Source organism: Syngnathoides biaculeatus, chromosome 4 (genome assembly GCF_019802595.1).
Source record: "Syngnathoides biaculeatus isolate LvHL_M chromosome 4, ASM1980259v1, whole genome shotgun sequence".
Taxonomy (NCBI): Eukaryota; Metazoa; Chordata; class Actinopteri; order Syngnathiformes; family Syngnathidae; genus Syngnathoides; species Syngnathoides biaculeatus.
The window spans coordinates 20,855,690-20,879,115 of record NC_084643.1 but is presented as its reverse complement, the minus strand read 5'-3'; the positions used below and the strand labels follow the sequence as shown (position 1 = coordinate 20,879,115).

General features: G+C 41.4%; 4 protein-coding genes and 1 long non-coding RNA gene across 12 annotated transcripts in view; 4 read left to right on the top strand and 1 right to left on the bottom strand.

Annotated features, from left to right (window-relative positions):
- Positions 1-43: 43 nt before the first annotated feature.
- Positions 44-3,925, top strand: LOC133499808 (gastrula zinc finger protein XlCGF8.2DB-like). 2 transcript variants are annotated; one of them, XM_061818164.1, is made up of 2 exons: positions 44-488; positions 2,151-3,925. In XM_061818164.1, the coding sequence occupies exons 1-2, from the start codon at positions 326-328 to the stop codon at positions 2,942-2,944; spliced, it is 957 nt and encodes a 318-aa protein (XP_061674148.1). In that variant the 5' UTR covers positions 44-325; the 3' UTR covers positions 2,945-3,925. The 2 variants fall into 2 exon arrangements, with proteins under 2 accessions (XP_061674148.1, XP_061674147.1); XM_061818163.1 differs by having other exon boundaries at positions 44-494; positions 2,151-3,924.
- On the bottom strand, positions 2,289-23,213 carry LOC133499813 (uncharacterized). The gene is made up of 3 exons (XR_009794750.1): positions 23,076-23,213; positions 2,515-2,625; positions 2,289-2,420 (listed from the first exon to the last, which is right to left on the bottom strand). It is a non-coding gene; the product is annotated as an uncharacterized LOC133499813 (long non-coding RNA).
- Positions 4,522-9,151, top strand: LOC133499798 (gastrula zinc finger protein XlCGF57.1-like). Of its 2 annotated transcripts, XM_061818143.1 has the most exons (3): positions 4,522-4,802; positions 5,811-6,118; positions 7,746-9,151. In XM_061818143.1, exons 1-3 carry the CDS (start codon positions 4,721-4,723, stop codon positions 7,938-7,940), a joined length of 585 nt encoding a protein of 194 aa, XP_061674127.1. In that variant the 5' UTR covers positions 4,522-4,720; the 3' UTR covers positions 7,941-9,151. The 2 variants fall into 2 exon arrangements, with proteins under 2 accessions (XP_061674127.1, XP_061674126.1); XM_061818142.1 differs by lacking the exon at positions 7,746-9,151 and having other exon boundaries at positions 4,524-4,802; positions 5,811-7,666.
- nipsnap1 (nipsnap homolog 1 (C. elegans)) lies at positions 10,710-20,195 on the top strand. 6 transcript variants are annotated; one of them, XM_061818155.1, is made up of 11 exons: positions 10,710-12,449; positions 13,284-13,484; positions 13,899-14,032; positions 14,854-14,899; positions 14,984-15,078; positions 15,568-15,638; positions 15,726-15,866; positions 16,351-16,382; positions 16,469-16,563; positions 18,629-18,712; positions 19,216-20,195. In XM_061818155.1, the coding sequence occupies exons 1-11, from the start codon at positions 12,373-12,375 to the stop codon at positions 19,278-19,280; spliced, it is 1,041 nt and encodes a 346-aa protein (XP_061674139.1). In that variant the 5' UTR covers positions 10,710-12,372; the 3' UTR covers positions 19,281-20,195. The 6 variants fall into 6 exon arrangements, with proteins under 6 accessions (XP_061674139.1, XP_061674140.1, XP_061674141.1 ...); XM_061818156.1 differs by having other exon boundaries at positions 10,710-13,053; XM_061818157.1 differs by lacking the exon at positions 13,284-13,484.
- Positions 22,528-23,426, top strand: part of castor1 (cytosolic arginine sensor for mTORC1 subunit 1) — a 32,476-nt gene continuing 31,577 nt past the window's right edge. Inside the window, exon 1 of the mRNA XM_061818161.1 lies at positions 22,528-22,776. Coding sequence (XP_061674145.1) covers positions 22,664-22,776 — 113 coding nt within the window. The 5' untranslated portion in view covers positions 22,528-22,663. The remainder of the gene's footprint in view (positions 22,777-23,426) is intronic.

The following is a 23,426-nucleotide window of genomic DNA, read 5'->3' as shown; positions in this document are numbered from 1 at the left end:
AGTGCGCGTGTTTGAGAAGACATTGATGCTGAAAAGCCCCTTATAAGTATGGGCGGGGAATTACTTTTTTTTTTTTTAAATCTAAAAAGCATTTCTGCCATCTGACAAACGTTTTCCTACTCTGTACTCTTCCAAATGACGTGTTTATTTGGTGTTAATTCCGTTGTTCAATAAAGATGTTTAAAAAAAGTCAAACATGACGGCTGATGTACGCATGCGCAGTACAGTGTGTCGCGACCACTGGTTCCGTTTTGTTTCACGATTAATAACCTCAAGTGCGCCCTTGTGAGATATTTGACAGTAGGGCAAAAAACTTGCTGTGAAAATGTTGAAGGAGTTAGTCAGAAAACGACTGATAGCGGCCGCCGACGAAATTTTCAGCTTGTTTGAAAGAACGATCGCTTCTTACGAGGAGCAACTTTGCCGAGCGACCGAGGAGAACGAGAAACAACGTCGACAACTGGAAGCTGCTTGCTCAAAGACTCACGGTGAAGGTCTGCTTATGTTGAATAAACTCCTCCTGAACCGTTTTGCTCAATAAGCAACAGGTGGCCCTTTATAACAGTAACTGTAAATGATCCCTTTTTGATTCTAAAACTTATATGCAATGATTATTTAATACGCAATTGTCAAAAGTTGTTAACATGTATGGTTGTTTTGTTGTTTGTGCCCTGCAATTGGAAACCCCCAGCTCACCTAGTAGTGAGAATAAGTGTTGCTGACGATAAATGGACATTAATAGTTGAGGAAAGTTTTCACTATGGCGGGGTATCCACCTTGGGTTGTAAAATTCTGGTAAATTTCCTTTGGAAGTTGGGCTGAGGCGTGTCGGGAATATTGGAAATCGGAAATTCCCCCCGAAAATTAACCGTGAATTGAGGGTCATTTAACTCATTTCAAAGCAGAGTTCCCCTTATTGTGTACTGATCTTCCAAAACCTGCGTTCTTTGACAAAATAAGCATAATGTCTATAGAAAGAAAGAATACTATACACTTTTGGTGCACAAGAAACAAATTTGTTTTCACCAAAATACTGCCACAGCTCAAACTATAAAAACAAGAAACTGATAAACTGAAGGTTCCAACAGTTCCTTTTTACTACTATTCAAAAATGTTGACACACTGCATGGCTCCTGTTGACCGTCGGTGGCTTTTTTCACCTGCCGATTGCCATTCATTGCATGATGTGCGACATCCTTTCTTACAATCGCAATATGTTAATAGCATACATAGACAGCACATGCTCCGTTCGAAAGTTAAGGTGCTTACATTTTTGCGACTTCCAACTTTTTGGCGTTTCCCCCGCTTGATATCGATGTAACAGGCCGAGATTGACCCCCTAATCTTTATTATCTACTCAAAAGCTCTGCTCATATCAAATCCCAACCCAAATCATCGAATGTCTACTCACGTGTTAGCCATTACAGTGAATAACAAAGATGAATTTACCAGACAAGCTTTTTCATGCGTGTTCATTAAAAAAACGTATGTGAATATGTACGTGGGCAAGAGTAAACACCCACTGCAGTGAATGAGTTACTGGAAAGGAATCACATTCAAATATATTTATTTGGTCATTCGTAGACATCCATGAAAAATACACAGCTCTCCTTGCCCACATGTGAGGGCATTGCAGTATCTTCATTGTCTGGTATTTGTGTGCCAGTGTATCCATAATTTGTGTGTACCTGAAATTGTGGATCACAACTCTGGAAAAAAATGGAATCGGTGACTGCTTGTAAACAATTGATAAAAAAAGTACACTCGTACACTAAACCCTGTTAGCACTGTAATTGCATGAAATACAGTTGTTCTCATCAAAATTATGCTCAGAATTCTTGTCTCCAAATATAGAGTCAAGGAAAGGAAAACAATTTGTTTATTCAGCTTCATGTTCTATTATATCGCTTGTTACCTTGTTGTTTATTCAATTAAAATCAATCAATCAATCAATCAATCAAGTTCCCTATTAAGACCAAACCTTCAATTTTGGAAATTCCTGTTTTGTTTTGTTTTTTTTACCATAAATTAATTTCCATGGAAAGTTTCCAACTTTGAAAACTCCTAAAATGTTGCTACCTTGTAACTACTTGCATCTGACTTTTTTTGCTGGTTGGCTGAACTGTAATTTGGTTGCTTGTGTGCTGCAGACTCAGATCCAGAGCCCCCTTATGTTAAAGAGGAAGAAGAGTATGTCGATGTCAGCAAATTGCCACTGAGCTTCATCTCTGTGAAAAGTGAAAATGACCAAGACGAAGCACCCGAGTCGTCACAAATACATCAACACAGTCCAAGTGGAGACCACCATGGAGTACCGCCAGCAGCAGACAACCTAGCTCCACTGTCACATAGCGAAGACACGGAAGAATTGTCGAGGAGCGGTACGGACTGCGAAGGTGACGACAAACGTTTGAAGTGCTCTAAAAAGGAGACACAAAAGCGTTTCACCTGCTCGGTTTGTGGCAAAAGGTTTGCTCGAAAGTCAAATATGGTGACACACATAAGAACACACACCGGAGAAAAACCTTTTTGTTGTTCAATTTGTGGCGAAACATTTGCTCGCAAGGTCTCCTTGGTTGGACACACGGGCACGCATACAGGAGAAAAACCGTTCACCTGCTCCATCTGCGGAGAGAGGTTTGCTTATAATTACAATTTGACCAGACACAAGCACACACACACGGGAGAGAAGTCCTTTAGTTGCTCTATTTGCAGTAAAATATTCAACCAAAGAGGCAACATGGTCGCGCACATGAGAACGCACACAGGTGAAAAACCTTTCCATTGTTTGGTGTGTGGGGATCAGTTTGCTTACAGAGTGTCATTAATTTCCCACACAGCGACACACACGGGACAAAAACCCTTTCGATGCTCAGTTTGTGGCGAAAGCTTTTCTTATAAGTACAGTTGGACCGCGCATATGCGCAAACATGACCGGGAATAAAAAAATATCCTGCTTAGGTGAGTGAAACTGTCCTGATTTATGAGTTCAGGTCTTTCCTTGTAACTTAAAACACTTGAATCTCAAATCAGCTTTCCTCACTGAAATGAATGAAAATGCCATTAATCCACTCCAGCCCTTGTACGCTTTTTGGTGTGCATCTTGGTCACTAGGGGGCAGTATAATGCAGACAGTGAAAATTAAAGAAGAGTTTCACAAGTGACTCAGTAAGATGGTGTATTATGAGTTTTTGCTGGGGATGAAGAATTTTATTATTGTAATATTGTCTGTACTACATCAGTGGATCTCAACCTCCAATTGAGTCCAAAGGGTTTGGTGAGTCAGGGGTTTGGCAGAGGACAGGATAGACATTGAAAATAAATGTGTTGCTCATTTCTCAAACAATTCTCATCAGATTTACTTTTTGTCAATGTCAAAGTGTGTGCTGTAAGATAACCTTACACATTTCACAGAGGCCTGTGAAATGTATCACCTCATGTGTCATAAATCTCTTTTAATAACTCTGTTGCTGTGCAAAGATGTGTGTGTGTACTGTTTGTCTATGGGAAGTTTAAGAGCTCAAAGTGACTGCAAATTTATGATAGCTGCATTCTTGTGGGCTTAAGAGCTCAAGGTGACTGCAAATTTATGATAGCTGCATTCTTGTGGGTTTTTATAACAGGAAGAACTGTGTCTAATCAGAGGACACCCGGCCTTGAAAAGATTAACTGTCTCTGTATAACAACTTTACTTGTCTTGTGAAACCTGCTCTCCCCCACCCTATGTGTGAAGCTCAATAAAATGTGTGGTTTTGGAGGGGCTCGGAGAGAGTCTTACGTGCGGGCTGAAGAATATGTTCTTCTTCCCCGAGTTCTCCCCAAACTGCAGTTTGGTAAAAAATAACTCTGCCTCTGTCTCAATCATTCTATCCTGGTGCCGGAGGCTCTGGGTCCACATTGAGTGAGAAGTCCGTGCTTTGGACCTAACAGTGCTAATCCTGAATATTTTTTTTTCAAATATTTTAGAACAAATTCTCATTGATGATAATGTATTTCCAGTTCTCTTGTTTTAATTGTTTATGAGCAATAGTAGTAAAATGTGCAATCATCATCATTTTTTTTTGTCCCACCCACAAACTTGGTGTAACTTGACACTTTGCCCCTATGGGCTGAGTATCACAGTAGGTACGCATCCCACTTCAAACACCTCCAAATATGAACAACCTTGCACCAAATGTATCTGAGTGAAAACTCATTTCTGAGGATTGTAGACAAAGGAGCAAGAATAGCAAATTGTTTCTGAAGCAACTGAAAGTTGTAAACCTGTAAAGACCCCTAAGTAAAAATATACATATAAATGATCCATGTACAGTCATAATTCAGATAAAATGACTGTTTTGCTCACATTATTTACAATAAAGATTAAGTATCAATTAAGTTTTTTTCTTTGGCTAATTTTCCAAGGATTCGGATTCTCACGAAGTGTCGAGGCAAAACACGCCCTCATTCCGGGCCTCTCGGTGCTGGACCAATCATGTTGAAGCGTGTGTACGCCTTTCTGAGCCCTCGTTTCCTGTCGTAAGATGAAGGCCGTGTGTTTACGCGGACGCTTTGCTGCCGTAAAACCCCATCGAAGAAGAAAAGGCGGAAGTTAGCTTGGTTTCAAGACTGGTGGGAAATAGCTTTGCTGTACGAAGCGAAATCGAGTAAAAAGCATCCAAACATAAAAAAGGTACAAATTGCGGCTGCCGTCAACAATTTAAGCCTTTTTAAAGGAATAATGGCGTCATACGAAGAGCAACTTTGTCGAGTGCGAGAGGAAACAGAGCCACAACTGGACGCGATTGCGGAAAACATCGAAGGTCTGTTTATATGTTTACCCAATAATTCAACATATTTATATCTGATAAGTTAAACTTCACTCCACGATGATAATATTCACCAGGGCAAATGTTCATTTAAAAATACATAAAGAGAAACCCGTGTCCACAGGATACGCTAAGCAACAGGTGGCGCCATAACATTATTTGAGCTAAAAGGTACAAATAATGGCAGATGCTCGACGGCACGATTATTGCACAGGTGAGCTTGAGGCTGCTCACAGAAATTGGATGAATTGTCTCAGGTCAAAGGCCAAGTGCTCTTTAACACAGACACTAGCCCAGTATTTGCGAGGAATGGCCCTTTTGTGGATCAATAAAAATTCTTGAATCTTTGAGGGAAAATTTTTACCAAACACAAAAGTTTTGAATTTTCCTCCACTGACGATATAACATCTGCACAAAATGCTCATTTGTGGCAACAGCAGAGGTGGCACCAACTTTTTGCTTTGCAAGTCACAAGTAAGTCTCTTTGCCTGCATGTAGTGAAGTTACAATTAAATGTATACATAGTCATCCATCCATTTTCTTTGCTGCTTATCCTCCCGAGGGTCACGGGGAGTGCTGGAGCCTATCCCAGCAGTAAATCGGCAGGAGGCATGGTACACCCTGAACTGGTTGCCAGCCAATCGCAGGGCACACCGAGACAAACAGCCGTACTCACAATTACACCTCTGGGCAATTTAGTGTCCAATAATGTTGCATGTTTTTGGGATGTGGGAGGAAACTGGAGTGCCCAGAGAAAACCCACACATGCACGGGGAGAACATCCAAACTCCACACAGGTGTTGCCCGGGATTTCAACCCCGGTCCTCAGAACTGTGAGGGCAACGCTCTGCAGCAGCGCCACTGTGCCACCGCTATATATACATTTACATTTACATTCCAATGCGGCCTGAAAGTCCAACCATAACCTCTTCACACTGGTTGGACCTAAGTTTATTTTTCTTCTTTGATTTAAACTGTGTCTCTGTTGCATGTCTTTCGCAGCCCCATATGTGGAGGACGAGGAGGATGCGCAGATTGCCACCTTCAAAGAGGAAGAGGAGGAGGTTGATGTCAGCGAGTTGCCACTGACTGTCGTCGTCGTGAAGGGTGAAGATGAAGAAGACGAAGCACCCGATTGGTCACAGTTTCATCATCATGGTCCAAGTGCGGACCATTGTGGAAGACCAGCAGCAGACAAGCTATTAGCACCTCTGTCACTTAGTGCTTGCATGGAAGAACCCTTGAGAGGTGATGGCAGCTGTGAAAGTGACGACAAACACTTGAAAAGCTCTCAAAAGGAGACACTTCATGTGAGATGTCACACTGATAAAAAACGTTTTTTCTGCTCGGTTTGCAGTGAAACCTTTGCCCGAAAAGAAAATATGAATGTACACATGAGAACACATACGGGAGAGAAACCTTTTAGTTGTACAGTTTGTGGTGAGAAATTTGCTCGCAAGGGCTCTTTGAATGGACACACCGCAACGCACACGGGGGAAAAACCTTTCAAGTGCTCACAGTGTGGCGAAAGCTTTACTTATAATTACAATTTGACTCGACACATGCAGACACATACGGGTGAGAAACTCTTCATTTGCTCAGTTTGTGGTGTGAGCTATCCTTATAAGCACAGTTTGAGTGTGCACATGAGAACGCACACAGGAGAAAAACCCTTTAGCTGCTTAGATTGTGGTGAAAGATTTACAAATAAGAGAAATTTAAACGTACACATGCGGACGCACACCGGTGAAAAACCTTTTGGTTGTTCGGTTTGTGGTAAAAGATTTACTCAAGGGTCACATGTGATTACCCACATGAGAACACACACGGGAGAAAAACCTTTTAGATGTTCAGTTTGTCATTCTACATTTTCAAAAAAAGCAGCTTTAATTGCACACACAGCAACACACACTGGAGAGAAACCTTATACATGCACAGTTTGTGGCGAAAGCCTTTCTTATAAACACAGTTTGAATGCACACATGAGAACACACACTGGTGAAAAACCCTTCAGGTGCTCAGTTTGCAGTAAAACATTCCCTCAAAAGCAAAACATGATCAAACATATGAGAACACATACGGGTGAAAAACCTTTTAGTTGCTCGGTTTGCGGTGACACATTTGCTCACAGCTTCTCATTGAGCATACACATGCACAAACACACAGGAGAAAAACCTTTCCGTTGCTCAATTTGTGGTAAAATATTCTCTCAGAGTGCAAACATGGTAGCACACATGCGGACACATACAGGTGAAAAACCTTTCGGTTGCACTGTTTGTGACAAAATGTTCTCTCAAAGGGCACATTTGTTGGCACATGTGAGAACGCATACGGGAGAAAAACCCTTTACTTGCTTAGTTTGTCATAAAAGATATTTTAAAAAGTCCAGCTTGACGGCCCACACGCGGAAACACAATGGTGATTAAACGTTTTCCTGCATAACTTGTGAAAAAACATCAGTAACTGCAATGAATTAGGGAGGGTGCAATAATGGTGAACGTTTAATCAAAAAAACTAAAACAGAGTATCCGGAGAAAATCCATGCAGGCACGAGGAGAACATGCAAATTCCACATACGCAGGGCCAGATTTGAACTTGGCTCCTCAGAACTGTAAGGGCAGATATCATACACATACTTTAAAATAATGAACTTTAAAATAACATCTACAGTAATTGCTAAATCTCATTTATTGTGATACATAGTATTGTTTTTTTGTTTGTTTGTTTTTGTGGCACTTTTCCATTTACTATTGTCTGATTAATCTTATTTTGAGGACTGTGCAGAGATGTACATTTCAATAAATTTGAATGTTGATTTCAGTAGTTGTAATTTTTATCACTGAACGTACTGTACCTTTCGGAGGGCCAATTGTGTTTCTCTGTTCATATTCTTATTGTGTTATCGTTTTTTTTTTTTTTTTTTTTTTTTTTTTAAAGGAATACAGTGGTCTGCTATTGGCTGGCGACCAGTCCAGGGTGTACTGTGCCTCTTGCCCAAAGATACCTGGGAAGGGCTCCAGCACACCTGCAACCCAACTGAGGATAAGTAGTACAGAAAAAATGAATGGATGTAATGTAGTGGTGCCTTTAGATGCTAATCGCCCAAGATACCACTTTTTCACCTGTAGTTAATGAAGAAAAACCTGAGATACCAGCGCTATTTCGTGCCAATGACGTCAACTCACTTGACAACAAGCATCAGTTTGGCAGATAGAGAACATTTCTTAAAATATACATATTCATATACAGTGCCTTGTGAAAGTATTCAGCCCCCTTGAACTTTTCAACCTTTTGCCACATCTCAGGCCCCCTTGAACTTTTTGACCTTTTGCCGCATTTCAGGCTACAAACATAAAGATATACAATTTTCATTTTTGTCAAGAATCAACAAGTGGGACACAATCGTGAAGTGAAGTAAATTTATTGGATATTTTGAACTTTTTTAACAAATTAAAAACTAAAAAGTGTGGTGTGCAAGATTATTCGTCCCATTTACTTTCAGTGCAGCAAACTCACTCCAGAAGTTCAGTGAGGATCTCTGAATGATCCAATGTTGACTGATGATGATAAATAGAATCCACCTGTGTGTAATCAAGTCTTTGTGTGAATGCACCTGCTCTGTGATAGTCTCAGGGTTCTGTTTAAAGTGCAGAGAGCATCATGAAGACCAAGGAACACACCAGGCAGGTCCGAGATACTGTTGTGGAGAGGTTTAAAGCCGGATTTGGATAAAAAAAAGATTTGCCAAGCTTCAAACATCTCAAGGACCACTGTACAATCAATCATATTGAAATGGAAGGAGTATCAGACCACTGCAAATCTACCAAGACCCTCTAAACTTTCACCTCAAACAAGGAGAAGACTGATCAGAGATGCAACCAAGAGGCCCATGATCACTCTGGATGAACTGCAGAGATCTACATCTGAGATGGGAGAGTCTGTCCATCGGGCAACATAAGTCGTACACTGCACAAATCTGCCCTTTATGGAAGAGTGGTAGAAGAAAGCCATTTCTTAAAATGTCTTCTTTAAACTTTGCCTCAAGCCACCTAGGAGACACTAAACATGTGGAAGAAAGTGCTCTGGTCAGATGAAACCAAAATCGGAATTTTTTTGGCCACAATGCAAAATGAAATGTTTGCCGTAAAAGCAACACAGCTCATCACCCTGAACAGACCATCCCACTGTCAAACATTGTGGTGGCATCCCCATGGTTTGGGCCTGCTTTTCTTCAGCAGGGTCAGGGAAGCTGTTTAAAATTGATGGGAAGATGAATGGAGCCAAATACAGGACCATTCTGGAAGAAAACCTGTTGGAGTCTGCAAAAGACCTGAGACTGGGATGGAGATTTACAGTGAAGAAAATAAGTATTTCAACACCCTGCTATATTGCAAGTTCTCGCACTTGGAAGTCATCGAGGGGTCTGAAATTTCCACTGTAGGTGCATGTCCACTGTGAGAGAAATAATCTAAAAAGAAAAATCCAGAAATCACAATGTATGATTTTTTTAAGGATTTACTTGTGTGATACAGCTGTAAATAAGTATTTGAACACCTGTATATCAGCTAGAATTCTGACCTTCAAGACCTGTTAGTCCGCCTTTAAAAGTCTACCCCCACTCCGTATAATATCCTGAATCAGATGCACCAGTGTGAGGTCGTTAGATGCATAAAGACACCTGTCCACCCCATACATTCAGTAGGACTCAAACTTGTAACACGGCCAAGACCAAAGAGCTGTCCAAAGACACCAGAGACAAAATTGTACAACTCCAGACGGCTAGAAAGGGCTACGGAGAAATTGCCAAGCAGCTTGGTGAAAAAAGGTCCACTGTTGGAGCAATCATTACAAAATGGAAGAAGCTGAACATGACAGTCAACCTCAATCGTAGTGGAGCCCCAAGCAAGATATCACTTCATGGGGTCTCAATGATGCTTAGAATGGTGGGGAATCAGTCCAGAACCACACGATAGGACTTGGTCAATGACCTGAAAAGAGCTTGGACCACCCTTTCCAAGGTGACTGTTGGCAATACACTAAGACGTCACGGTTTGAAATCATGTGTTGCACGAAAGTTTCCCCTGTTTAAACAAGCACATGTCAAGGCCCATCTTAACTGTGCCAATGACCATAAGGATGATACAGAGGAGTCATGGGAGAACGTTTTGTGGTCAGATGAGACCAAAATGGGACTTTTTTGCCATAATTCTACTAACAGTGTTTGGAGGAAGATGAATGATGAGTTCCATCCCAAGAACACCATCCCTACTGTGAAGCATGGAGGTGGTAGCATCATGTTTGGGGGGTGTTTTTCTGCACATCGGACAGGACAACTGCACTGTAATAAGGAGAGGATGACCACGGCCATGTATTGTGCGATTTTGGGGAACAACCTCTTTCCCTCAGTCAGAGCATTGAAGACGGGTCGTGGCTGAGTCTTTCAATATGACAATATGACCTGAAGCACACAGCCAGGAAAACCAAGGAGTGACTCCGTAAGAAGCATGTCAAGATTCTGGCGTGGCTTAGCCAGTCTCCAGACCTAAACCCAATAGAAAATCTTTGGAGGGAGCTGAAACTCCGTGTTTCTCAGCGACAGCCCAGAAACCTGTCTGATCTAGAGAAGATCTGTGTGGAGGAGTGGGCCAAAATCCCTCCTGCAGTGTGTGCAAACCTGGTGAACAACTTCAGGAAACGTTTAACCTCTGTAATTGCAAACAAAGGCTACTATACAAAATATTAACATTGGTTTTCTCAGGTGTTCAAATATTTATTTGCAGCTGTATCACACAAATAAATCATTAAAAAAATCATACATTATGATTTCTGGATTTTTCTTTTTAGATTATTTCTCTCACAGTGGACATGCACCTATGATGAAACTTTCAGACCCCTCCATGTTTTCTAAGTGGGAGGACTTGCAATATAGCAGGGTGTTCAAATACTAATTTTGTTCACTGTTATCTTCCAACAGGACAATGATCCACAACATTAAGCCAAATCTACAATGGAATGGTTCACAAATATACGTATTTTAGAATGGCCGAGTCAATGTCCAGACCTAAATCCAATCAAGAATCTGTGGGCAGAACGGAAGACTGCTGCTCACAAACGCTCTCCATCCAACCTCACTGAGCTCGAGCTGTTTTGCTAGGAATAATGGGCAAGAATTTCAGTCTCTCCATGTGTAAAAGCGATTAAAGACATACCCCAAGCGACTTGCCGCTGTAATTGCACCAAAAGGCGACGCTACAAAGTATTGATGCAACGGGGCGGAATAATATTGCACGCCCCACTTTTCAGGTTTTTATTTGTTAAAAAACTTCAAGTTAAAAATAAATTTCGTTCTACTTCATGATTGTGTCCCACTTGTTATTGATTCTTGACACACACAAAAAAATTATATCTTTATGTTTGAAGCCTGAAATGTGGCGAAAGGTTGAAAAGTTCAAGGGGGCCAGATACTATCACAAAGCACTGTACATTCATCTAAAGTAATAAGAAAACATTTTCAATCAAAGAGTCCAGTCACAATTCAATTCACATTTTCCCCAATGATTTACATTGATGCCTGGCAAAAATAATGTTAGCATATTGTCGACATAAAAAGTGCAATAAAAGCCTTACTCTTGAGCCAATCCTTACAACCTAGGACTAATTTTATTTGTGTAACACTCCTGTCTCTCTCTCATGATATTTTTATATATAGGTATTTTTTTTACATTTCACTCAAATCAATTAATGGCTTTTCCTTTCATTTCAACGAGGATAGATATTATGACATTTGAATGTGGTCACAGAAAAAAAATCGTATCTCAAGACACCACTAATTTTTAGTCTTACTAGTGAAGCAATGTAGTACTGTATTTGAACTGCACTTCCCCGTCTTAATGGAACTCCTGATATATAGAAGTAAAAAACGTAATCATAATGAGCAATCAAAATAATACAAAAGTGTGTTGAGCAGGAATAAGCGACTATTTTCATCTAACATTAATTCGCCCGAATGGATACCAGCTCGTGGATACCTGTCCAAGATGGCGACCGGTTTATGCATGCAAAGTACGGCTTGGGTACGATCGCCGCACAACACTTGTAGAGGGGGAAACAAACGGGGAAACTAACGTTATTTTAGGTGTTTCATTCCTGAAAGAAATGCATTGCATTTTTGGGGAAAAGTCTACGACTAAAGTGATTAATGTTTTTTAAATGTTAATTACAAAAAGGCTGGATTGGAATCATGGAGTAAACATAACCCTAATTTCTAATAAAGCAGTCTTGAATAACTATCGAGTATAAAAAAAAAAAAAGGAAATTTGAATTATTTTGGGGGACCCTCACATCCCCAATGTTTCCTATAAAAAAATCCATTCTGATCACTGAAGGCAAGACGATCAACGGCAGCGATCAATTAGTCAGGTCCGATCGATCACGCCCCCCGCCCCAGACAGCAAGTCATCAACAGTGAGGGAAGCTAAAGTTTAACCAACAGGGCTCGCGTCCGTTTACTAGCCCGCCCAAAACCAGAAGTAGGTCGGGGAGTCGACGGAGGGTCGTGGTCATCATGGCCACCAGCACCTCGGTTCTTTCCAGAGGCCACGTGTTGTTGTCCAAGTACTCTACTGGGAGTCAACAGGCCAGGTGAGCGCTGCTACCTTTACGCGTTTAAAATTCTAATTTGAGTAAACTACTAGACTCCAAGGCTCTGGTTTGTAACTTCTTTTGGTAAATTCAACACAAATTCACAGGTGCTGCTAAAGTATATCAGATTAAAAATCATTGTATAAAGTCATGTTTATATTGGTGGGTTTTCACAATGTTATTCTACCGTACCCTCAAACCATTGAGTTAATTTTTGGAGGGGGTGGCAGAATACAGCTGCTCAATCTGTATTTTATGTAGTAATTTATTTTAGGCCATAAGGGTATTGATGTTTTGGAATTTTTTTGTTTGCTAAATAGAAGGAACGTACACAAGGTTATTTAAAAAAAAAATAAAGCGCTTATCACAAATGTGATTTAATCATTTGCTGGACTTCTGAACTTCGTCCTGCAGCACCCATTCACTTATCTCTTCCTTCACAAGCATGCTCTACTTTTTTCTGTTTTTGATACATGTTGTCGTTTGCGTCCTCTTAATTATTTATTGATTTTTCTTGAATTTTCCATTGTAAAACTAACAAACATAAATACAGCTCAGATCAACAGAAACAGTAAATCACAAGGAACCGTCATAAGACATCACGGTAAGCATGCGTTAAGCTCAAGAGACACTCTGTAACATACTAAAAGATCTTTTCCGGATAGTTCAGCTTTGGTTCGCAGATGTTGAGAAATGTTGGCATATCTGTGCATGTTAGCAGTGGTTCTTGGAATGTGTCTTGGAATTGAGCTGTAACATTTGTTACTTTATGTTGTACCCTTCGGTCTTGGCGAAGTCCACCTCTCACTGAAAACATATTTGACCTGCCGTCAGCTCTGCGGACCAAACTCTGCAAACGGTCATGCAAGGACCGAACAGACCCTATCACGGGGTCTGGTACCAACTCACCGAGGGACAGGGTTGTACGCCTCTTCCAAGTCCACAAAACACATGTGGATTGGTTGGGCAAACACCCGTGCATGCTCCAAAATCCTACTCGCCATCAAGCCCCGCCTCCGGGCCACGGAAAACAAGGTCCACCTAATTTTCCATTCAATGAGCCATGTTTTGTCTGGTCCCTCAACTGGGACCTGTTTGTCTTTTTTGAAAGCACAAGACAAACAACTTGTCTCCAAGGATCATTGAGATACAAAATCCCTTCCTCCACCAAAGGTTCCAGGAAGGGTGTCTTGTACTTTTTATTATTATTATTTTTTTCACTATGACTGATGTCTCAACACAAGTCCTTAACAAACCATACAATAAATGTGACATCTGTAAAGGTGAGCTGGAAGAGCCAGGGTGTGTCTAAAGCGAGTGTGTCTATTCCCAAAAGTTGTGGCCATAAATAGGAAGACTCCTCTCACCATTTATTTATGATAATCACCACTTTGCACAAAATAAATTTTTTTAAAAAGTTTTTCTCTTCCATGTTGTTCTCACGTGTAGGAGGTTTTCTGAGAACGCCGTTCGAGCCTGGTTCCGTTCCGCACGCTCCTCGGTGCAAAACAACGGCGTCAGGAAAGATGCTGACTCCAACCTGCTGTCCAAGCAGGAGACCAGTAACCTGTACAAAATCCAATGTAGGTAGGCACGTATCAAACACTAACTAGAAAATGAGATGGATAAGATCGCTTCAGGCATAGTGAAAGCCGGTGGAGTGGGGTGTGTGGGGGGGAACATTTATGGTACCGTGATGCCCTCGCATGTGGGCAAGGATAGCCACAGTCGCTGTTTGTTGAACGGGACAAACAGTTAAACACGTACACATCAAATGAGAACACTAGAAAGCAGTTGCTGTAGGCCACAAAACTCTCATGGGCATCTTCTTCTTCTTCACTTTATTTCTTTACCTTTTATTTTGTGACGGTCCATTATGTTTACACAGTGCTATTTATCTTCATGAAAAACAATATACTGTAAATGTGCAATTTTTGTTGTGGGGTCGGAATGAATTAATGCGATTTCATTCATTTCAATTGGGAATATTGATTTGAAATTCTGTACCAGTATATTGGTGCCTTGATTCTCGAGTTTAATTTGGTCTAGTATTATGAAATTTGTAAATCCAAACACTTGTATCTCAAATTATATTCCCCCATTGACATGAATGCATTTGTCATTAATCAATTCCACCCCCCCAAAATTAGATTTTTTTATGCATGTTTAAAACATTTTAAAATCTTGTTTTTTCTTTTCTTTTGTTTTTACTTTCAATGTAGAGTCTATTAATAGTTTTTGTAATATATATTTTAGAGCTCCAACTAATAAATAACAGTGTGTGTATTAGTAAATTGAGTTATGGGCATGTTCACAAAATGAATTAATCTCATAAGTAAAGGTTGAACTGTATTCCCAAATATATACAAATAATTTATGAAAACACTGTTGGTTCTTTTTTCAGTTCACAACGTGAAACCAGAGTGCCTGGAAGTTTATAATAATCTCGAGTAAGGCTTTTATTTTTCATTTTAATACTTTCCGTCTGATGGTGTCCCGAAAGTTGCAATTGATATTTTGATTTTTTTTTTAAGGGCGGAGGTGCAAAAAAGGCTTCATCAGGATGAGGATTATCCATGTGAGGTCATTGGAAGCTGGAACACGTGGTACGGAGAGCAGGACCAAGCAGGTAAAACACAACACCACATTTACATGAAGATACATTGTTAAAATATAATAGACTGTGTGCCGAATTGTCATGCATTTAGGATATAATTAAAAGGAACTTTTGCCTTTCATTAGTTTTTCTGGGGGATGCACGGTGGGCTCAGATGGTAAAGCGTTGGCCTCACAGTTCTGAGTTCCGGGGTTCAATCCCGGACCTGCCTGTGTGGAGTTTGGATGTTCTCCCCTTGCCTGCGTGGGTTTCATCCGGGCACTCCGGCTTCCTCCCACATCCCAAAAACATGCAACATTAGTTGGTCACTCTAAATTTCACCTTGGTGTGATTGCGAGTGCGGCTGTTTGTCTCTATGTGCCCTGCGATTGGATGGTAACCAGTTCAGGGTGTACCCCACCTCCTGCCCGTTGACAGCTGGGATAGGCTCCAGCGACCCTCTTGAGGATAAGTGGCGAAGAAAATGGATGGATGGTTAAAATCTTCACAACTTCTTTGCAGTGCACCTGTGGCGCGACAGGGGAGGCTACCCAGCCTTGACCGAATGCCTCAACAAGCTCAACGTGAACAAGGTGACGGGACAGCACCACCTCAAACATGCGTCGCATGATGCAATTGCGTGTATGCTGTTGCTGTGCCAACAAAGTGATTGCCCACAGGAATATTTGGAATTCCGCAGAGAGCGAGCAAAAATGCTGATTTCCAGGCGGAATCAGCTCCTGTTGGAGTTCAGTTTCTGGAATGAACCTCTTCCCCGACCAGGACCAAACATCTATGAAATGAGGAGCTACGCCCTCAAGGTGGTGACAACTCTTATCTTGGAATCCTGCCTCGCTTGTACTTCCTGTAGGAAAAAAATACTACTGGTCACATTTGGTAGATGGGAGGTCTTAAATTTCATTGAAGTAGCTTTAAAAAGATCTCAAGGCTTAATGTTGGCTCTCTTCAACCAGCAGATACCTTGCAAAGATCCATGCAGTCACATTAATTGTTGGGCATTCCCTTGCTTTATTGTGAATAATCATGTATTCCTGCCGATTCTTGCAAAAAAAAAAAAACAACAACATTCCCATCAATTCCAAAATAAATGCTCCTGTAGATGAATGTAAAAAAAGAGGCATGGATTCCCATCCATTCCTATAAAAAGCCTCATTTCTCTTAAAAAAAAAAAAAAAACTCGTTTTGCCATGAATTCATGTAAAAGGCCAAGTAAAAGTCCAATTTAGCATATTTTAATGAGCTATCAAATGCTTACTATGCCACTAACGCTTGTTTTGCTTCAAGCCGGGGACCATGATCGAATGGGGCAACCAATGGTAAGCCCCAGCTTGCTCATGCCTGATACGTGAGCACAATCCTCATGATCTGTGACCACCGTGTCATCCGTGTCTGCCTTGACCAGGGCAAGGGCCATCAAACACCGTCAGGAGAACAACGAGGCTGTGGGTGGCTTCTTCTCGCAGATCGGCAACTTGTATGTTGTTCATCATTTATGGGGTGAGCCAGAGATGCGAACGAGTCACGTGACTTGGGCTTGAGTCATGAATTTGATAACTTTAGACTTGACAACATGTCACAAGACTTGCAACTCGACTTGGACAAGATAGACAAGACTTGAACTGTGATGATTTGTGATTTCACTGGGACTTGAATCCATTGACTTGAAATGACTTTCCATGTTTACCAATTTATTGCAAAATGAACACTTTGCAGCTCTTTCTCAGTCGCTCATCCATTCATCCATCCATTCATGTTTCATACCGTTTGTCCTTAATAGGGTCATGGGTTTGCTGGACCCTGTTCCAGCTGACTCTGACCTTGACTCTGAACCTGCCTCAATCCCAGAGCGCGTACAAACAAAAGATCATTCGCACTCACATTTAGATTGCCGATGTTTAATATATTACAGGAATTTCAGAATGATGTAATCATAAAGTTGATGTTCTCATTTGACCAGCAGTATGACTCGTTCAGTACCTAATATGCCCACCATGATTCTTTAGTAACAATCTCATTTGTTTAAGCATAGAATTAACCCAATTCTGGCAGTATTCTCTGATCTTGGGGTCCTGGTGACATCCTGTTGAAATATTCCTGAGCCATCAAGAAACGTCCTTCATTTCTGGACTAAGTTCCAATTACTGCTCAGAACCCACAATTTCTGCAACTGGATGCAGTGGCCCAACTCCATAGGAACTGAAACGCCCCCTGAACATCTTTACATGGCGTTTTACGGACTGCTCCATGTAACATCCCTTAAGGGTTTCTTAGTCTGATCTCCGAGTGTTCTGAGGCCGTTGGACTTGGACAAAAAAAGGGACTTTCATCATTAGATATCACCTTTCGCTATTGTTCCGCAGCAGGTGAACAGCAGTGAGCGGTGGATGATGCAATCCCAAGAGGAATGTCATATTTCGTCAGTCGCAAAACTATGCCTGTTTTGTAACATATAATGGTTTGTCTCACCATACCTTGTTTAAAAAAAAAAAAACACCAAATGCATGAATACAGATCGGCATGAACATTGAACTGCGATATTTTCAATAATACTTTGTGAAAAATATAAAACCACAAAAAACTGCCTGGTGATCCAATTAATTTGCACACTTGTGTGAAGGAATGCTTCTTTTACTTTTTTCATCAAAGCTCTAATCCCATCTTTGACGCTTCCTACTGCTGTAACTCAACATTACAACAAAGAAAATCAACTTCTGAGTGGCTTAAAAAATATATACAAACTGAAGCATTGCTGTGTGGGCAACTGTCATTTCAGACATTGTGTCAGGGGTGTGAATCAAGCATTACTGGGTCAAAAACGTTGACACAACAGGAAATGTTTGTAGCTGTTCTGACCATAGAAATGAAGACTATATGACGCACCCCTCAAAGGCAATGCATTCAACTAAGTTGTATCTTGCTCATTTTTCAACAGATTTTCGCTAGGTTTACATTTTTTAACATTCCCCCCCAAACACACACACACAAAAAGAGAAACAAATATTTTGAATTCATTTCAGGACGAATTCACAGGGTGGGCTAAGGCAAGTTCTGGGTGGGCTCAACCCCTCTGAAAATAGGGCCCTCCTCGCCACTGCATCAGTGGCATTTGAAGCTTTTATGTTAAAGAAAAAAAAAATACTGTACATTTGATACATTCGCCCCCTGATGGCTGGTTGACTTGGTTGAAGGCAGTCCTCTAATTGAAGCAATTTTCATATGCGACAGTACATGCATTTTAAATTTTAAAAAAAGTCAGACGATCAGGCTAATTTAATCATTTGAAGCCAAAATAGCATCATCATTCAAATTTGATTATTGTGCAGTCCTAGTCAGCAGGCTGCTTAAAGTTTTTCTGAAGAAGAAGGGATTGCACCATGGTTTATTATTTGGTTGGCCTGCAGGCGACACTTCCGTTGTTACTTGAACAACAGCAAGGGAAAAAAAGTAGAACATTAAGTTTGTTTGTCCTGTAAGTTAGTTAGCAGCCTACTTGTTGGTTCCCTGTCAACGATGGGACTGCAATATTTTTATTTCCTTGTGTGTGCTTTTTTTTCCCCCACAGCCTATGAAAGTCTTCAGTCTCGAGATGAAACCAGGAAATCTGCATGGCGCAAGGAGGGATGGGATGCCAACGTGTACGACACGGGTAAGACGGGAACCTTGACAATCCCCCTGGATAGCTTGAAATACTAACATTATGCTACTAGGGTGAGGCCTAGTTACAATCTGTAGCGTGAGTAAACTTAGCTGATACAGTTAACCAAGCGAACTATGTTTAAATGATCTCAGACTCAGTAAATGTCCCTTTGCGTCGAAAGTCATTGTTGCCTCGCATCTTTACAAATGCACAAAGCTGCAACAGACAACTTTGTCAAAATATCCTGAGGGGCCCGATTCAGAGAATAGCTTTCATCACCAGGACAACCGCCTGCACGGCAAGCGGCAATTTATTGTCACACCTTCCAGAGTGTAAAGAGAATAAAATTGATTGCACGTTGCCCCAAATTACAGATGGCGCGTTACAACTTTTCAATTACACAAAACACAAATGCCCCCCCAACCTCCCAACCCCCCTCGTCGATCAGGCTAGGACTAATCCGTACTGACTCTGCAGCTCTGCTTAACTTCTGGCTTTTGTGGTTATTTCAGTGCCTCTCATCAGGAGCATGGAGTCCAGGATAATGATTCCTACCTCTAGTTCTCCTTTACAGTGAGAACGCAAAAAAAAGCAGAGCACCCGAAAACAAAACCAGGAGCAAACAGTAACATACTTTCCACACTTTTGGGCCACAACATTAGGTACACTTCTGCCATCTGACATCCAATAGCAGAGATACAGTCTCAGTTTTACGTGCAATATATTTATTTCAAACCATGCTTTCATGTAGCTATAAAGTATAGTGTTCCCCCGCTAACTCCCCGAGAGGGGTTGCGACAGGAAGGGCATCCGGTGTAAAAACTGTGCCAAACAAATATGAGCGTTCATCTGAGATGTCACGCTGTGGCGACCCCTAACGGGATAAAGCCGAAAGAAACCCCAAGTATAGTGTTCCCCCGCAATACAAAAAAAAATAAGTCCTTGAGTAATTGACGTCCACCTACAAGATGCTGGCAGAGCACTACTTTTTTCTTGCTATGGCATGTCTAAATGAAACTCCCCTCTTCACTTTAACATAGGTCTTTTGGACCAAGATGCCACATTATGGCAATACGTTTATATTAGCTAGGATTTTGGTCTAAGCAGAAAAACAAGCAAATGAAAAATTGGCAAAATCACCACTAACAAACTCCAAATATACAAGGGGGCACTGGAACCAAAATATTAGAAAATCTTCCATGCAGTTCTATGGTACATGCTAGAATCACAACCCCCCCCCACCCCTCCAAAGAAAAATAGATGGTTAGATCTATATACCTCTCAACATCTTTTTGGCGATATAGTTTGCTTTTGTATTGGACCTCACTCCATGATGCAGGTGTACCGAATTAAGTGACCAACAAGTGCATCTGCAGAGAAGTCAGCCACAGTCCGATTTTAAGAATCCTGATGTTCAAATAAGTGATTGTTAGGGAAAATCTGTACATTGTGATTGTGATTGAGTGAATCTAATATTGAATGGGATGTGATTCTTTCCAGGGTTTTTTTTTTAATTTGTTTTAAATCAATAAATTACTCTCTGTCAGTTTGTTTTTCACAATAAATTTCACTTCCAAGTTTAACAACTGAACCACGCGTGAGAGTGTTTGTTGTTAATAGATTAATACAGTTTCATGGAACAAATATTGCAAATGAGTTGTTAATATCCATCTGTCCATCCATCCATTTTGTTATCGCTTATCCTCACGGGGGTTGCGGGTAGTGCTGGAGCCTATCCCAGCTGTCAACGGGTAGGAGGCAGGGTACAACCTGAACTGGTCGCCAGCCAATTGCGGGGCACATAGAGACACACGGCCGCACTCACAATCACACCTAGGGGCAATTTAGAGTGTCCAATTAATGTTGCATTTTTTGGGTTGTGGGAGGAAATTGGAGTGCCCATAGAAAACCCACTCAGGCACAGGGAAAACATGCAAACGCCACACGGGTGGGCTCGGGATTTAACACAGGACCTCAGAACTGTGAGACCAATGCTTTCTAGGTGACCCATTCTGCCACCTAGTTGTTTTACATAAAATATTCAATATTGCATAGAGCTATATGCATCTATATACAGAGGGACCAATGCTACACTCAGGTGTTCCAAACTCTTGTTCCATGTGCTTCCCCTTTTAACCTTGAGCACCTGCCCCTCCAAAGGTGTATGCACAGCCCTGGGTCTACGTGTTCAGACTGTACTTGTATTTGTCCTGATAATAAATAGGTTTCCATTTACCCGTCAAGCCTTGTGACGGCCACCATCTTGTGTGTCATTGAGGTCAGAGAACACAGGTGATCGGTGAAGCGTCAAGTTTTTTTCTATCATTAATTTATCCGATTGGTCTAAGATTTATGACATCGGAGAAAAAGGGAATCCTGGGACTATGGTGATGTCATCGGAAACCTGTCCATTGGGTCAGAAACGAGTTGGTCACGACAACCATCCATCCATTTTCAACATTGCTTATCCCGGTTAAGGTTGTGGGACGCTGGAGCCCATCCCAGCCGACTTCAGGCAGAAGGTGGACATTAGACTGTTTTCGACTGACGTCACACACCTTTTCCGGTTAAGAACGCGGTCATCATTTTGGTTGGGTGAATTTGCGTAAACAAACCGTAACTAAACAGAAATCATTTCCGAAAGGTGTATGAATGGATGCGCACTGCTATGTTATCGGTTGCTGAAATGAAAGTGTAAAGTGTCTTTCTTTCAAGTGCCAGCTCTGATCAAGAAGCAGTGCGAGAAAACAGAGCAGTTATCAAACAAACGGCAAGAACTGTGGCTGTCTTGTATTAGTAGAGCCGATCTAGCAGCCAAGTCATTCGCTTTTGTCCGAGTTTGGTGGCCGCATTTTGTTCTTATGTTCATATTGGATACCTTTTAGAATTTCACACCTACTTAGCAATAACTAAGTTCTGTGACGGAGAAGTACTCTTTAGGGCCAACGGGCTACATAATACTCGTGTGTGAATACAATGCATGTCTCCAAAATCTGTATTTTCTGTTTAATTACAATAACTTTGCAAAAACGAGTTACCACACCGCTAGCTGTTTCGTGACTTGAGTTAAAAATGTAGCCGTGGAAGTGGAGAAAGAGGTGCGGGCTACACTTGGGACTTGTCCCGGTCAAACCTCTCTCTCTTCCTCTTGGTAACAAAATTGAAAACAATAATCTACACCTCTTTCGTTGGTATAATCAACATAATTTAACAAAACGCTGACTGTAATCATGCGGTAGATGTTTAAATGACATTGTGCGGCACACCAACCGTAGCAGTGTGGAGACAGGTTGCTTCCAACGGACACCGCCGTATCACAAACCCAGTCATTGATGAATTGGTTGTAGGGCTCCAGACCTTTGTAATGCTTTTGTTGTTCCATGGTATAAGCGCTTGTTGAAAAGAGGTGATAGTTGCCGATGTCTGGATAGGTTACCGACGCCCACAGTTGTGTGCTCCATTTGTGTTTCTCCAAGGCATATGGGTCAATATTGTCGATCAAAGCACACTTCTTGTCGTAACGGTTTCTTGAAACAACATCTAATGAGCCCCGATAACTTTCCAAAGTCTTTATAGCCATCACACACCATTCAACATGGCCAGGTGCCCTGGATGTAGTCACGTGGTCGAAACAGTTTATACCCTGAACTGGTCACCAGTCAGTCACAGGGCACCATCACTTAGTCGGAATTGAACCCACGCTGCCTGCACCAAAGTCAGGCGAGCGTACCACTAGACTTCATCAGTGATTCACACAATCACGTTTAATGTATGATGCAACACTGTAACTTTAAGAGAACGTAAAAGGGGGATGTCTTCTGCTCTGTGAAATTGAATATTCAGTAGTTGCGCTGGGCTGGACTTGTGGGATGTTTTTCGTCCTGTGAACACTAGAGCGACTGAGGGAGAGTGGTTACTGTTTGTGGTTGGCGTCAAGCGCTACGTAATTGTCATTTGGCCATGGAGCTGCACATTCTAGATCACCGGCTGCGAGTCACCAGCATCACCAAGAGCGGTCTGACGCACTTCACACACTCGCTCATCAAGTTGATATTCCTCCGCCGCCGGACGCGGTAAGCGGGGACTCATTGATTACCTCGAATTGCAACGCTCGTCCGCTGCAACATTTTGGGATAAATGACGTCAATTAACACATTTATGTTGACCAAAGGATCAGTTTCGCTTGAACCACGGATAAACTATCCCAACGTAAATGTGTATAGTTGGTGATAAAATGTTTTTTATAGACAACAGTTGACTTTGTTGCCTTCCGTAAACATGGGAAAATTGTCATTTTAAACCATTCAAGTATTTCACATATCGCCTTGTAGTCATTTTCCCCACAAAATGAAGCTTCAGAGAGTCCACTTACATTCTTTTCGAGGTTGCTAGGATTTTGTTTGTCGTCCCCGCTTTGGTGTGTAAGGAATTTTCGTAGTCCAGAGTGGCCGCGAACGCAGCATTTTTAGCACGCTGCACACCAGCGCCTCGGTGGAGCCACGCTCGCTCACTCTCATTGGCTGCTGACAGTGTCATTAAATAAAGTGACCAATCAGACACGCTATGTCGTGGGAACGCAATCTACTTCAATGAACGCGCCTTCATTTGTTCTTTGGTGCTTCAAGTCTGTCTAAATCACAATTTTGTGGGCTTCATTTGTTTAAAAAAATAAAATAAAATAAAAAAAAAACCTTTGCAGATGTTAATCCTGGTCGAAATTTAC

Coding starts and splice junctions, on each gene's coding strand:
- LOC133499808 (XM_061818163.1), top strand. CDS start 326: ATGTTGAAGGAGTTAGTCAGAAAACGACTGATAGCGGCCGCCGACGAA. Junction 495..2,150: donor CTCAAAGACTCACGGTGAAG/GTCTGCTTATGT, acceptor TGTGTGCTGCAG/ACTCAGATCCAGAGCCCCCT.
- LOC133499798 (XM_061818142.1), top strand. CDS start 4,721: ATGGCGTCATACGAAGAGCAACTTTGTCGAGTGCGAGAGGAAACAGAG. Junction 4,803..5,810: donor GATTGCGGAAAACATCGAAG/GTCTGTTTATAT, acceptor TGTCTTTCGCAG/CCCCATATGTGGAGGACGAG.
- nipsnap1 (XM_061818155.1), top strand. CDS start 12,373: ATGGCCACCAGCACCTCGGTTCTTTCCAGAGGCCACGTGTTGTTGTCC. Junction 15,639..15,725: donor ACAAGCTCAACGTGAACAAG/GTGACGGGACAG, acceptor GATTGCCCACAG/GAATATTTGGAATTCCGCAG. Junction 18,713..19,215: donor TGCCAACGTGTACGACACGG/GTAAGACGGGAA, acceptor TGGTTATTTCAG/TGCCTCTCATCAGGAGCATG.